Source organism: Oreochromis niloticus, linkage group LG16, assembly GCF_001858045.2.
Source record: "Oreochromis niloticus isolate F11D_XX linkage group LG16, O_niloticus_UMD_NMBU, whole genome shotgun sequence".
Lineage (NCBI taxonomy): Eukaryota > Metazoa > Chordata > Actinopteri > Cichliformes > Cichlidae > Oreochromis > Oreochromis niloticus.
Window position 1 is genome coordinate 32,963,115 of NC_031987.2, and position 14,339 is coordinate 32,977,453.

Sequence of the window (14,339 nt, forward strand, 5' to 3'; positions counted from 1 at the left end):
AGTCATGTCTTCTTATGTTGTAGTCGCTGGTCTGTTTGTGAATCTACCGTGTTTCTTTCCATGTGTTCTCCCTGCTACCAACCTCCATATGTACTCCTGTTCGTGTTCTGGTTTGCTGATTTGTAGTTTAGTGTTGTCCCAGTTTAGTTTAGCTTTTGTTCGGTTTTGCCATTTTTCACCGTGCGCTTTATTTTCAATAAACCACCTCCACATCTCAGCGAGTGTCTGCACTTGGAATCTCCTTTATTTTTCCACACTGCTCTTCTCACTCGCCGTGACACTTTTCACATAAAAAGGTCATAAAGTTCTAATGTTTTCATAATATAACTGATGAAACTTCCTTTTTTTTTTCATCTGAGCATCGGGGACAAGGCTGTCTAGCAATTGTTGAGGTCTCCAGTGTGCGCCTCATTTCTTCCAGGATCACTCTTCATTTGTATGTTTTAGAGGACTCCTACTACTGTGAAGTGGTTTTCATGGGACAAAGGCATTGTATTCCAAGACATCCGGGAGATTGTAGAAATGAGCAGTAATGCCCTTCTTGCCATCTTTCCAGAAAAATTAGTGATCTGGAAGCTGTTAGGCACTTTCTGCACCTGCATAAACTCCAGGACAAATTTACTAACAATGTTTGTTGCTGTATGTACTGCAGCTGCAGCTTTGAGTAAAAGTGTTTTTAGCATGTGCTTCAAAGCTAAGTTTGACTGGGAAACTCAAAGCTCAATAGTTCATCAACAGAAATTCACCGCAGCCTGTGCAATATTTAATGCGTCATAATTTATTCCAGTCTATCTTGCAAACACATATTTGTGCTGCAATGTCATGCGCAAACTACTAGATCCGTAAGATCAAACTTATGTCATTCTTTTGGTCCATTGCAGTGTGGTAAGCCATCAAACACCCTTATTTGAAAATCAGAATATTGCTTGTTTGGTCAAAAATGGGCAAATTATGTAATTTGTTTAAAAACATTAAAAACTACAATTTACTTGAGTTTAGAATGAAAGCAGTTTTACGTAAATTATATGATTTAGTACTGTCAATAACAAGGAATTAAAAAAGGTTGTTATAATAGGTTTCAATTGGCCACAAATGGCCAGCACAGAACCCAGAGGGTTAATGCGTAAAATGTATAAAAATGTTATTGATTAAAAGGTAATACGTTACTGTTAATATCAACGGTAAGCTTTTTATTTTGAAGTTACAAGTATAAACAATGCTGTTACATTTACACTGTAATTTTTTACTATAAGTATGGACAGTGAACAACATTTTGAAATAAGTTTAATTGGAATTCTGTACACTGAAAACAAACACACAAACAAAAAAACACAACAACACAACAACACAAAAAAACAAACAAACAGCCAGTACCTTCATCTGTCCATTAAATATCAAACATCGCATTGACCTATAGTCCCTGCTGGTCAGCACATGCTTTTAAAAAGAGCTCCATGTCCTCTGCAAAAATCACCATCGGCCCACCAGGCAAATGCCCAGTATGCCCAATGGCCAGTCCAGCTATGCGGTCAGCTGGTGGGTAACAGGCATCTCCGAAAACATTAGAGCACTTTTGCAAATATGTGATGTCTCGATAAATCGAGCAGACATTTGAAGTTTACACAGCAACATTCTCGCATGAAAATATCTTAAGTTTATTTTGTGACCCAGAAAGAGTAATATTTCAAACTCTGCCACTCTGTGTTCCTCCGGCCGCCACTGCCTCGTTTGAGTTTTGGACGAAATGGCTTCTGGGATATTGCATTTCGTTATTTCGAGCTGATTGGAAACGAAAACAGCCAATCAGATTTTTTTGCATCCAAGTCTGTGATTGGCTGGTTTTGTGGCACAAATATAACGGCGTACAGAAAGAGCTGAGCGCGCACGGGCAGAAATGTTGAGAGCGCAAGCAACACATTGCGAGCAAGCGCAAATGCAAAAACTGAGCAGGAGGGGCTGCTATTGTGTGTGTGTGTATGGATAATAGCAAACACTGAAATACATTTTTTGCATGCAGCAATGAATTTTGTTCACTCAAATTTAGTTTCTTTGCTCAAAATAAATTTCTCCTCAAAATGCAACATGCAACACTTGCACCTGCAAACTTTTTTTACATGCGCTCAAATTTTTTTTACATGCGCTCAGAATAATGGCACAAAAATAACACCATACAATTCTGGCTTTGAGGCAGAATTGCAGGAATACACGTAGGCTGCCGGGGATTCCCATGATGCATTGAGTTTTTCCTTTTCAGTCACCTTTCTCACTCACTATGTGTTAATAGACCTCTCTGCATCGAATCATATCTGTTATTAATCTCTGTCTCTCTTCCACAGCATGTCTTTATCCTGTCTTCCTTCTCTCACCCCAACCGGTCGCGGCAGATGGCCCCGCCCCTCCCTGAGCCTGGTTGTGCTGGAGGTTTCTTCCTGTTAAAAGGGAGTTTTTCCTTCCCACTGTCGCCAAAGTGCTTGCTCATAGGGGGTCATATGATTGTTGGGTTTTCCTCTGTATGTATTATTGTAGGGTCTACCTTACAATATAAAGCAACTTGCAGTGACTGTAGTTTTGATTTGGTGCTATATAAATAAAATTTAATTGAATAGAATTGAGATGATGAATCCTGCTTCCGGGTCCAAACTACTCTGCAATTATTAAGGCTGTTGTGTTTTTAACATGTTTTAATGCTTTGTGTCTTGTTCTATTTAATCTCAACAAGCCCCTAAAAACAGTCAGTGATCACTGTCGGCTTCTCCCGGTTTTTATCATCACTGTTTATTTTAAAGCTAAGTTTTCAAAACCTTATGATGTAACTACAGCCCAGCCCATGCAGCAGTATATTAATGACTAACCTCATATTGTGGATGAATAATCTCAGCTGTTCTCCTGACTGAAGTTTGGTCCGTTTACAGCATCCTGCCATGCGATTGCATTTGTCCCTAACCATCAGGAACCCTCACGTTAACTTTTATCGAGTGGAAAAAAGTTAGCGTTCATCCTCCAGTTTCTCTGTGTTTATGTTATGCTAACATAGCTGTGTCGCTAGCGATCGCGTAGCACATCATTATATACCAGCTAGCCCAACTTCAGTCATAGAGGACTCACGCTCGGGCAGACGTTTTCTGGTCGACTCTGGCTCCCAGAAGAGCCTCGGGAACTTTGTGTCATCTTTGCATACCTCCACAATGGTATATTGTTTAATCGTTGTTTATTAAGTTTCATTCACTTATATTTTGCTACTGTTTAGTGGTCCCGCACCACATGGTGGGTTGAAATTCAGCACTTTGCAGGTCACCTTATTTTTTTCCAGCATTTTTGATGCATCAGAACATTTTAAGTAATTATACAGCCACTCACAGTCTCAAACCAAAGTCAAAATCTCGTTTATTATTATTACCAATTATCAACATCATTATTATGTGAAATATCATAGTTTTAATACCAAAACTGCACATATTTATTGTTTAGATTGCAGCAAAACAGAACAAGCATCACTGCCTTGGGTGTTTTATCAGTTTTCTGATAATTCAGTGGAGAAAACTTGTATATCTATTTATTGATCGATAGAGCGATAGATACACTTATAGATACACAGATATATAGATATACATACAAAATGGAATAAATTTCAAATAAATCATTTCTGAAAAAACAAGCAAAAGTGCATAATTGTTGGACTATGATACAATCAAACAGAATTCATCAATAAGAAAGCAAAGAATCTATATTAATAGCAGTAAATGCAGCCATTAGCAAATATGTGCATATTCTTAACCTGTGAGCATTAGACAGAGTCAGACATAACTTGGATAACTGTCTGTTGTATGTACTGCAACAAGAGCCCTCAGTCTCCACCAGTGAATGTAGGATTGGCCACAGTGGTGGTGGCGGTCTGGAACAGTGGATTGTCAGCCTGTAACAAAGAGAGCCGAGTAATGAGAAAGAGATACTTCAGTCTTTATCTTATTTATCTTTTTTATTCATCATGACTTGAAGTTTCAAAGTAAGTTAAAGTAAGCTTAAATCATACGATGAAGCAAATTATAATACGATACACAGGTAGATCCCAATATGCTGGACATGTGCTCGTCTGCTAATGTCAGTCACTTTTAACTTTACAGATTTTCAAACACTGTTAGTCTCAAAGACGTGACTGCTACTGTGGATCAGTGAGTCACAGCTACATTCATTGTACTGCTGCCAGAGCAAGCACAATCCTTTTCAATGTTTAAACTAATAAAGCCTAGAGACTGGTTGGCAACCACTAGAGAAAAACAATGTGGCGGGGCGTGGTCCATGGCACGGCTGTATGGGAGGTTGGCGCACCTGAGCTGAATTAGTGCATCACTCCTCCCCTCCACATAAATGAACTAGGGAGTGTTGGGTTGTTGTTGTTGTGGATATGTGTGGCTGAAGGCTAGGGAGCTGCAGCCGTGGAAGTGGGTGAGCAACAACCAAAATAAAGGAAAATGTTACGAAATGCTGAACCGTGGTTGTGCCGTGCCTCCTACCTGCCAAAGTGGTGCCGAAACCCAGGAGGTGGTATGGTGGGTCCACGACTGGGCCAGCAGGGAGAATTGCTGGCCCAAATGGTGGCCGAGATGGCGCCCACATGGAGGGAGCAGGTGGTGTTGTCTCGCCGACAGGCGGAGCAGCTAAGGGATAGATCTGAGCGCCATGCCATGTGTGAGTCTGGCAGCTCGGGTTGGATTTCTGGCTGACGCAGCTACTGGCGCCCCTGGATCGTGTGGGAGAGACGGGGGTCCGGGCTGCTCCAGCGCCCGTGCCGACTCCCAGGGTGAGGGTCACCAGGACCCAGCCTGCCTCCACACCCACGCCTACTTCTCAGGTGGGAGCGGCTGGGGAACGACAGGCACCCTTACTGGCTCCTCGGAGGAGGGCCGCGGAGCATCCACCGTGTCCGTGACCTGCACAGCCAGTGGTGGAGGAGGTCCGCAAGGGTCCGCGCCTGCTGGAGGTGGAGGAGGTGCTTGAGGGGCCGCTGGAGCTGGTGGTGGAGGAGAAGCTGCGCGAGGGGCTGCTCAAGCCGGTGGTGTTGAAGGAGCCGCGCGCCCGAGTCCGAAGTCCCCATGTCAGGGGAGCCTGCTCTGCCCAAGTCGGAGTTTGGGGAGATGCAGGGACTGATGTCAGCCGAACCACCTTTGAGCCCGGCTCACTCCCATGCCAGCTGTGCGTGTCCAGCTCCGTAACCGTCGCCGGACCCAGCCCCCCGACCCCCGGCTGTGTGGGAGGTTGGCGCACCATACATTTTCACTGCTTGAACTTCCTTGCAGTGCTCCCATTACTCGCTATGGACAGGAGTTTATGGTCTGGGATTCTTAATCCATGTAATAGTCATTCCAAATCCAAATCCAATTTATGTATATAGCAAATTTTAAAACAGAGAGTTTGCCCAAAGTGCTGTACAGAAACAAAGGGGTAAAACACAAGATAAAACCACTGACACTCATATAAACAAATAATAATACACATAATGAACATATCAACTCACACTAGTCTAAATGCTATTGAAAAAAGGGGAGTTTTTAAAAGTGACTTAAAAACAGGAAACGAAGATGCCTGTATAATATTTAAAGGCAGCATATTCCAAAGTTTGGGAGCCATATTTGAAAAGGCTCGTTCTCCTCTACGTTTCAGCCTAGATTTTGGGACAGCCAACAGCAGCTGGTCGGCTGACCTAAGGAATATAAAACTGAATGATCTCGGAAAGGTATGGGGGAGCAAGACCATTTAGGCATTTCTAAACCAGCGTTAGGACTTTGGAATTAATTCTGTCATGAACAGCAAGCCAGTGAAGAGAGGACAGGATAGGTGTTATATGTTCGGTGTGTGGGTACCAGTCAAGAGGCGGGCAGCAGCATTTCGAAAGAGCTGAAGACATGCAAGAGATCCTTGGCTGACCCCAACATAAAGTGCATTACAGTAGTCAAGCCGAGTTGTAATAAAGGCATGTATTACTTTCTCCATGTAATGTGTTGACAAAACTGGCTTCAGCTTTGCTATTTGCCTTAACTGGAAAAGGCTTTTATGCAACACAGAACTAATATGTTTATTCAAATTAAAATCCAAGTCCATAATGACTCCCAAATTTGTTACATGCTGTTTGTAACATGCCAACCACAATTCCCAAGCGGGTTTCATGAAATTTACTAGGCTTAAATGCAATCACCTCCATTTCAATCTCATTGAAACTCAAAAAGTTCAGAGCCATCCAAGCTTTGACATCTTCAAGGCATTTCAGAAGGAGTTGGATGGAGCCTGGGCCATTAGGTGCCAAAGGCAAATAAATTTGGCAGTCGTCTGCATAGCAGTGAATGGATATTTTCTGTTTTCTAAAAATAGACCCCAAAGTGAGCAGGTACAGTGAAAAAAGAAGAGGGCCAAGGATTGAGCACTGGGGCACCCCACACGAAAGGGGGGCTGAGGTGGACTGAGGTGAGGTGGACACTGTTGGGTCTGCGCTGCAGCAGGCCCGCTAGTTCAGAGACTTATCACCCATGAAGAAAGCAAGACGGAACAGCTTAACCAGTTTTACTTGCTAGCAAGGGGAGGATCTCAGAGCAGCACCTCTGCCCTCAGTCTCAGACCACTCCAAAGAACCAGCACCCCCCTGCAGCCTTTTATTCTGTGACACACAGTTTATACAAACACCCATTGTAAACCCCCCCCCCATGGTGCGTCATAAAACTAAGGCACGGAGTGTGTATGTGTATGCATGTGCGAGCATGTGTGTGTGTGTGTCTGTATTTATGTGCACGTAAGTGACTGTGTGTGGATGTGGGTGTTTTTGTGTGACTTCCTGCTGATCACAAAGGGTCATCTCCCCTCACCCTGTATATGGCTCAACCCGTTTTTAACAGTCTCACCATACACAAGCACAGGTGATGCCATAAAGGGCAGGAAGTAGAACATCCTCTCTAAATAAGAAAACAGAACCCTCATATAGGATGTGCCTAAAGTTAAACACTACAGCCAATTACCGCCCCCACCTAGATGTAAGCCGGGGAGGAGGACAGAAACAGAAGAATGTGTTTGATCATACAATTTGAACCAAGGCATACAAATTTAAGTATAATAATGGCAACATTTAACAATTTCAATCTAACAGACACTAAACATTCTTACACTGAAATATGACCGAAGCCAATCCAGTGCTGCACCTTTGATGCCAGCCAGGTGTTCCAAGCGAGAGCTAAGAATTCTGTGGTCAATAGTTTCAAACACTGCAGTAAGATCTAAAAGCACAAGGATCACGGAATTCCACAATCATTAGCAAAAAAGATATCCAGCAGGTATTAAGTGATTTTTGTAAGGACAGTTTAGTTTTACTTGACTGAAATGTTTTATCTGAATTACATGAATCAAGAACACAAAAATAGTAACTGTGACAAGAGAGCTAGATTAACATGAAACCAACACAAAAACACAGTCACTGTCCAAAGAGACCAATCTGAAATGTGTGACAGCTATTTCTGTTTGCACAAATAACTCAGAATGATGTCTCACCTCTGCCCATTTGGACTTCTTCTTTTCATTCTCAAACTTCCTGAACTCTTTCAGGTCTTTCATGTAGCGGAGTAATTTAATGAGCATCAGCAGCAGAATGCCGATGAGGTGCACAGCTGCGACGGAGCCTCTGATGATAGCTATGAAATTGGGCGGTGGTGGACACTCTGCAGAGTTACAAATTAGACAAGTCTGAACACTGAGCTGTAAATGAATAAAAGGTAGAAAATGGTATCACAGACATTACATGATAAGGATCAAATCTGACTGGTGATCAGTTTAAAGATGGCTACTGAGGGGCAAGCTGTGCTTGGGCTTGTGCAGGGCTTTGAATCTATGTCTGCTGACTCTTCTTAGTCAGGCTAGCACAGGTAGCTCAATGAAGCAGGTTGGGCTCAGAGTTGATTTAAAGCTGCTGGATAAACTGACATTAAATTTTCTGGCCTGCAAGGTCCTAATGTCCCCCAGTCAGCACATCTCAGCCCTGTGCTGATCCTCAGTGTGTGCAGTGTGACAGCACAGTTATTACTGCAATGAATCAGTGAAACTGTTAATAAATTAAGACAACATCCTACCTCTTTGCTTCCGAATTTCAGCCTCGTAGTTATCCTCTCCGACCAACTGAACCAGCTTAAATGTCATCCAGCATCCCTCGCTGTCTTTCTGCTTACACTCCTTGGATGTAAAGGTGAACTTTTCCACTATTTTAGAAGAAATGGTCTTACAAGCCTCACTGCAGTTTTTTTTAAAGGGACCTGACTCAAAGCCGAGGCATTCAATTCAGTTCCTGAAAACACAATTACATGTATTAGTTCAAAATTCAAAGTCAAAGGATTTGTTTTTGTTTTTTTACTTAACTACACAAAATAGTGAACACCATGTTTAGAGGAAAAGCTCAGTGGAATTAAGAAATCCTTACACTTTGGTCTGGCACGGGTCAGTGCAGCCAGGGCATTCCAGGCAGTGAGGACGCTGGTATCCTCCTCTACATTCACACTGATTGCACTTGCAGGACCCTCTGCCGTTGCAAACACTGTTGTTTACGGTACGGCAGGCCTCGTCAGAGGTCTTGCACTGACAGGTAGAGCCTTCAAAGCCAGGATTACATTCACATTTTCCACACCTGCATTCACCATTTCCTACAAATAATAAGAACAAAATAAAATTTTTGCAGCAGAGGTTCTTTCCCACATGACAACCAAGAACATAAAGAACATCACCAGCAAGAGACAAAGCCTCTCCTGATGCCTGTGGGTTCACCGCATAAAGCACAACCTGACTGCAAACCCACACACACACATTAATGTTTTATTTGGGAACAGAATGGTGTGTATGTGTAAGTTTGGTGATGAAGTTTTTATTATGAATGAATGATGAATTTTTATGTCTATTTTTTATGTGGACAACAGATGGAAATTAGCCTTTGGCTATAATCTGGCATGTTTACATTCATGTAATTTGTTTTTACATTTATGTTCATTAGCATGCACTGTCCTAAATAAATAAATAAATAAATAAAAATACAGCACCGTCTGATTACTTTTGAACCCAAAAACTTTGGGAAAGGTTCTTTATACACTGATACACGATGTAAACCTATTCAAATTACCACAGAGGCACAGCACTTTTAAGATAATGGAGGTGCCCAGACCAGGCTGAATGTGACATTCTCTGAAGTCACCAGTCCATACATTTAGAAAGGTGTGAGGCCATTGACAAACACTTTTTCCATCATGGCAGCTTGGTGGTGCGGTCCTGAATTTGATTTGATTTGATCCTCCAACCTTCCTTTCATATCAAAAATCCTTGAAAGAGTAGTTGTCAAACAGTTAACAGATCATCTGCAGAGGAATGGCTTATTTGAAGAGTTTCAGTCAGGTTTCAGAGCTCATCACAGCACAGAAACAGCTTTAGTGAAGGTTACAAATGATCTTCTTATGGCCTCTGACAGTGGACTCATCTCTGTGCTTGTCCTGCTAGACCTCAGTGCTGCGTTCGATACTGTTGACCATAATATCCTATTAGAGCGATTAGAACATGCTGTAGGTATTACAGGTACTGCACTGCAGTGGTTTGTATCATATCTATCTAATAGACTCCAATTTGTTCATGTAAATGGAGAGTCCTCTTCACACACTAAGGTCAATTATGGTGTTCCACAGGGTTCAGTGCTAGGACCAATTCTGTTTACATTATACATGCTTCCCCTAGGCAGCATCATTAGAAGACATAGCATAAATTTTCACTGCTATGCAGATGACACGCAGCTCTATCTGTCCATGAAGCCAGGTAACACACACCAATTAGTTAAACTGCAGGAATGTCTTAAAGACATAAAGACCTGGATGGCCGCTAACTTTCTGCTTCTTAATTCAGATCAAACTGAGGTTATTGTACTCGGCCCTGAAAATCTTAGAAATATGGTATCTAACCAGATTCTTACTCTGGATGGCATTACCTTGGCCTCCAGTAATGCTGTGAGGAACCTTGGAGTCATTTTTGACCAGGACATGTCCTTCAACGCACATATTAAACAAATATGTAAGACTGCTTTCTTCCATTTGTGCAACATCTCTAAAATTAGAAATATCCTGTCTCAGAGTGACGCTGAAAAACTAGTTCATGCATTTATTACTTCCAGGCTGGACTACTGTAATTCTTTATTAGCAGGAAGTCCTCAAAACTCCCTGAAAAGCCTTCAATTAGTCCAAAATGCTGCAGCAAGAGTCCTGACAGGGACTAGAAAGAGAGATTTAAGCCAATACAGGAGAGATTTCTCCTGTTTTGGCTTCCCTTCATTGGCTTCCTGTTAAATCCAGAATTCAAATTCCTGCTCCTCACATACAAGGTCTTAAATAATCAGGCCCCATCTTATCTTAATGACCTTATAGTAACATTTCACCCCATTAGAGCACTTCGCTCTCGCTCTGCAGGCCTACTTGTTGTTCCTAGAGTATTTAAAAGTAGAATGGGAGGCAGAGCCTTCAGTTTTCAGGCCCCTCTTCTGTGGAACCAGCTTCCAGTTTGGATTCAGGAGACAGACACTATCTCTACTTTTAAGATTAGGCTTCAAACTTTCCTTTTTGCTAAAGCATATAGTTAGGGCTGGACCAGGTGACCCTGAGTTTTTCCTTTCCAGTCACCTTTCTCACTCACTATGTGTTAACAGACCTCTCTGCACTGAATCATACCTGTTATTAATCTCTGTCTCTCTTCCACAGCATGTCTTTATCCTGTCTTCCTTCTCTCACCCCAACCGGTCACAGCAGATGGCCCCGCCCCTCCCCGAGCCTGGTTCTGCCGGAGGTTTCTTCCTGTTAAAAGGGAGTTTTTCCTTCCCATTGTCGCCAAAGTGCTTGCTCATAGGGGGTCATATGATTGTTGGGTTTTCCTCTGTATGTATTATTGTAGGGTCTACCTTACAATATAAAGTGCCTTGAGGCGACTGTTGTTTTGATTTGGCGCTGTATAAATAAAATTTAATTAAAAATTGAATTGAATTGAATTGATTTCACCACTTTGCTGGGGCCTTTCTCTGTGTCTGTCTGGGTTCTCTCCAGGTACTCCGTCTTCCTCCCACAGTCCAAAGACATGCAGTGGAGTTAGGTTAATTGTTCATGTTAAATTGCCCTTAGGTGTGAATGTGAGTGTGAATGGTTGTCTGTCTCTATGTGTTAGCCCTGCAACAGACTGGCAACCTGTCCAGGGTGTAACCTGTGATAGGCTCCAGCCCCCCTGTGACCCTAACAGGAATAAGTGGAAGAGGATGGATGGATGGGTAGATGTTTCCATCATAAAGTTTTTGCACAAGTAATTTTTCATACAAAGTAACTTATTTTACTTTTTTATCTAGTTTTGACAGAATTAGACCTTCTTTTGAGAAGAATGACTGCAAACTTACCTCCACATTGTTGGTTCTGATACTTCTCACAGTGGTCATCATCACATTCACAGTAGGGTCCATAGTATTGGCTTCCACTATCTGTGTTGTGGCACTCGCACCGGCCACACACACAGTCTCCTCGACCCTCACACTTAGTGCCATTATCCTTCTGACAGGATGCTCTCAGGGTGTGCTCGTCTTTGTCCCCAATTTTGCAGCTACAGAACTGACCAACGTGACCTTTGTTGCACCTAAATTAGAAAAATACATCAAAAATTAGCACATTATTAAATAACAGAAAATAAAATTTGCCACAAAATATTTGTTCACTTCCAAAGCTTAATACTGAGGAATCTGTTAACTGTCCCATCATATGAATCATACACATTATTAATCCATAGATAACTCTATTCAACACACCACAGCACACAAACTAAAACTACAAACACATTTGCAATTTTACACCTTTGATCTTGCCAGTAATGCTTGCCACGACAGCGTGTTATTAGCCGTGAGGGCAGTGAAGACAGACAGATGATGAAGAGAAGAGTCTAACACTTCTTCCTCTCATTTCTAGTTGCACTCTTCTGTGCTGGACCAACAGGTAGCCAGGTGAGGCTAAGGTCCAGTGTTACTGAAGGTTGATGGGTGTTTGTGATGAGAGAACAATTTGTGCAAGAAAGTTTGGAACAAAAAGTCCAAATGGAGTAGAGCTCTGCTGTGTGTCAGTGTGTGAAAAGTGTAGCAGGAGAAAGAAGCATTAACTTATAACCTTAAACAGCCTGTTGGAGACTGACTGTGTGTCCCTGTGTCAAATATTTACTTTTGGTCAGCAGAGCTTAACAGCTGTAGTACTCTATTTAAGTTTTATGATGATTGAGAGTATGTTTACGGATGGCACTATAAATGCAGGTAGAGGTTGATAACAAAGTAAAACAAAGTCAGAAGTGCTTATCCATGTGCAAAGCAGCTCATTGTGGATGGTGCAACTTCCAATTAGTTATTAGTAGTATGATTCTTCTTCTGGCAACCAGAGTAAAACCATGTTTTACTTTATGTCCATCAGCCTGGTCATCTCTCCTAAACCAGTCCAGTTTCTTCTTCTTTATAACTGTGTCTGTGCATTTTCTCTTACTTAGAAACATTGCTGTAAAGAATTCTGTTGTAATGGTCACACACAAACTGACCCTTTCTCTTTTTAAGTTAATCTTTCTGTCATGGAACGGCTGTGTGCAGGCAGGAAAAGGACCCAAAAGCAGACTCACCGATGCAAAGAATAAACTCAAAAAACTATAGCTTTATTTTTGGCAGGGAAAACGTTACAAAAAACTACACTGGAAATCACAACTTAACATATAGAGAAGCACACAGGGAAACACAGCCACGGATGAGGGACAACGCGACGACGAGCAGGGGAAGACACAGACACTCACTGTGCCCCAATTCAGGGGCTGCATCCTTCGGAGGCCGCAGTTGAAGGCCGATTATGTTTCAGCAACGCAACAAAGGCTGTCCCAATTCGAAGGCTGCTCCAAATGCAGCCTGCAAATGCGTCCTTCGTTTCCCCAGATTTGAAGGATGGGTTGGGTGTATACTTCATGGCCCAACCCTATCCCAGAATTCATAGAGCGGTGGTGACTGTGGATAATTTTTTCAAATAAAAACGACAGACGGCTGAAGCGGGGCGGCCGAAGAGTAAACTTTTAAAAGTAAGTGCTGAATATTATGTCACTTATTTTTGTGCAAATGTTTGATAACGAAGAGCATTAAAACATTACTGTTAGCCACATATTGGCACAATTATGTGACATTAGTGATGTTTGTATTTTCTGCGTCAACTTGGTGTTAAAGCCTTTACTTTAAAACACATGTGTCAAACTCAAGGCCTGTGGGCCACATACGGCCCGGCGTACATTTGTATCCGGCCCGTGAGATCATTTTATATAGATTTATTATTATTGTTATGTATGGCCCGGCGATATGAGGCTCTAATAACACACGAACTACAGATCCAATAATGCAGCGCTTCAGCCTCCTTGCTTAACGTTAGGCCACCTGGGAACATTCCCGCATCAATCAAGTCAAACTTCTGCTATTGCAAAGCTAGCCCCTCACAATAGCAAAGAGAAAAGTTGATTCTGAAAACAGAGCCTTTCAACACCGATGGGAGTCTGATTATATGTTTACAGACATTGCTGGTAAAGCCGTGTGTCTTATTAGTGGAGCTAATGTGGCTGTAATTAAGGAATTTAATTTAAGACGGCACTACGAGACAAAACATCAGGACAAGCTGAAAAACCCAAATGCAGAGCAGAAACTACAGAAAGTAGAAGTCTAAAGAAGAATCTGACATTTCAGCAGACTTTTTTCACCAGAGCAAAATCCCGAAGTGAAGCTGTTGTGAAAGCAAGTTTTATTGTGACAGAGATAGCTAAATGAGCCCGGCCATTTACCGAGGGAGAGTTTCTGAAGAGCTGCATGATGAAGGTGTGTGACGGAACACAGATTTTGGCAAATGTGAGCTTGAGTAGAAATACAATTACTGATCGGGTTTGTGAGATGGCCACTGATTTAAGAACACAGTTGAGTGAAAGAAGCAAAGACTTCATTGCATACTCTATTGCTGTGGATGATAGTACAATAGAACAAAGGAAGTGGTCATGGACTTCCGCAAAACAAGAACTGATCCCCCTCCCCTATCCATAAAAGGTGACTATGTGGAGAGGGTGTCCTCCTTTAAGTTCCTCGGCACCCACATATCTGAGGACCTATCCTGGTCCACAAACACATCAGCCCTAGTAAAGAAAGCCCAGCAGCACCTCCATTTCTTGAGGGTTTTGAGATGGAACAGGCTGCAGACTGACCTCCTAGTGTCCTTCTACCGTGCCACTATTGAGAGAGTGCTGGTGCACACCATCCCTGTGTGGTA

At 42.3% G+C, this 14,339-nt stretch overlaps 1 protein-coding gene across 1 annotated transcript in view; it reads right to left on the reverse strand.

Moving 5' to 3' along the window:
- Window positions 1–3,367: 3,367 nt before the first annotated feature.
- The window catches only part of LOC109194284 (integrin beta-2), a 40,732-nt gene continuing 29,760 nt past the window's right edge, over window positions 3,368–14,339 (reverse strand). Inside the window, exons 12-16 of the mRNA XM_019353331.2 lie at window positions 11,429–11,661; window positions 8,447–8,666; window positions 8,103–8,314; window positions 7,528–7,694; window positions 3,368–3,913 (exon numbers count right to left, since the gene is read on the reverse strand). Coding sequence (XP_019208876.2) covers window positions 8,308–8,314; window positions 8,447–8,666; window positions 11,429–11,661 — 460 coding nt within the window. The 3' untranslated portion in view covers window positions 3,368–3,913; window positions 7,528–7,694; window positions 8,103–8,307. The remainder of the gene's footprint in view (window positions 3,914–7,527; window positions 7,695–8,102; window positions 8,315–8,446; window positions 8,667–11,428; window positions 11,662–14,339) is intronic.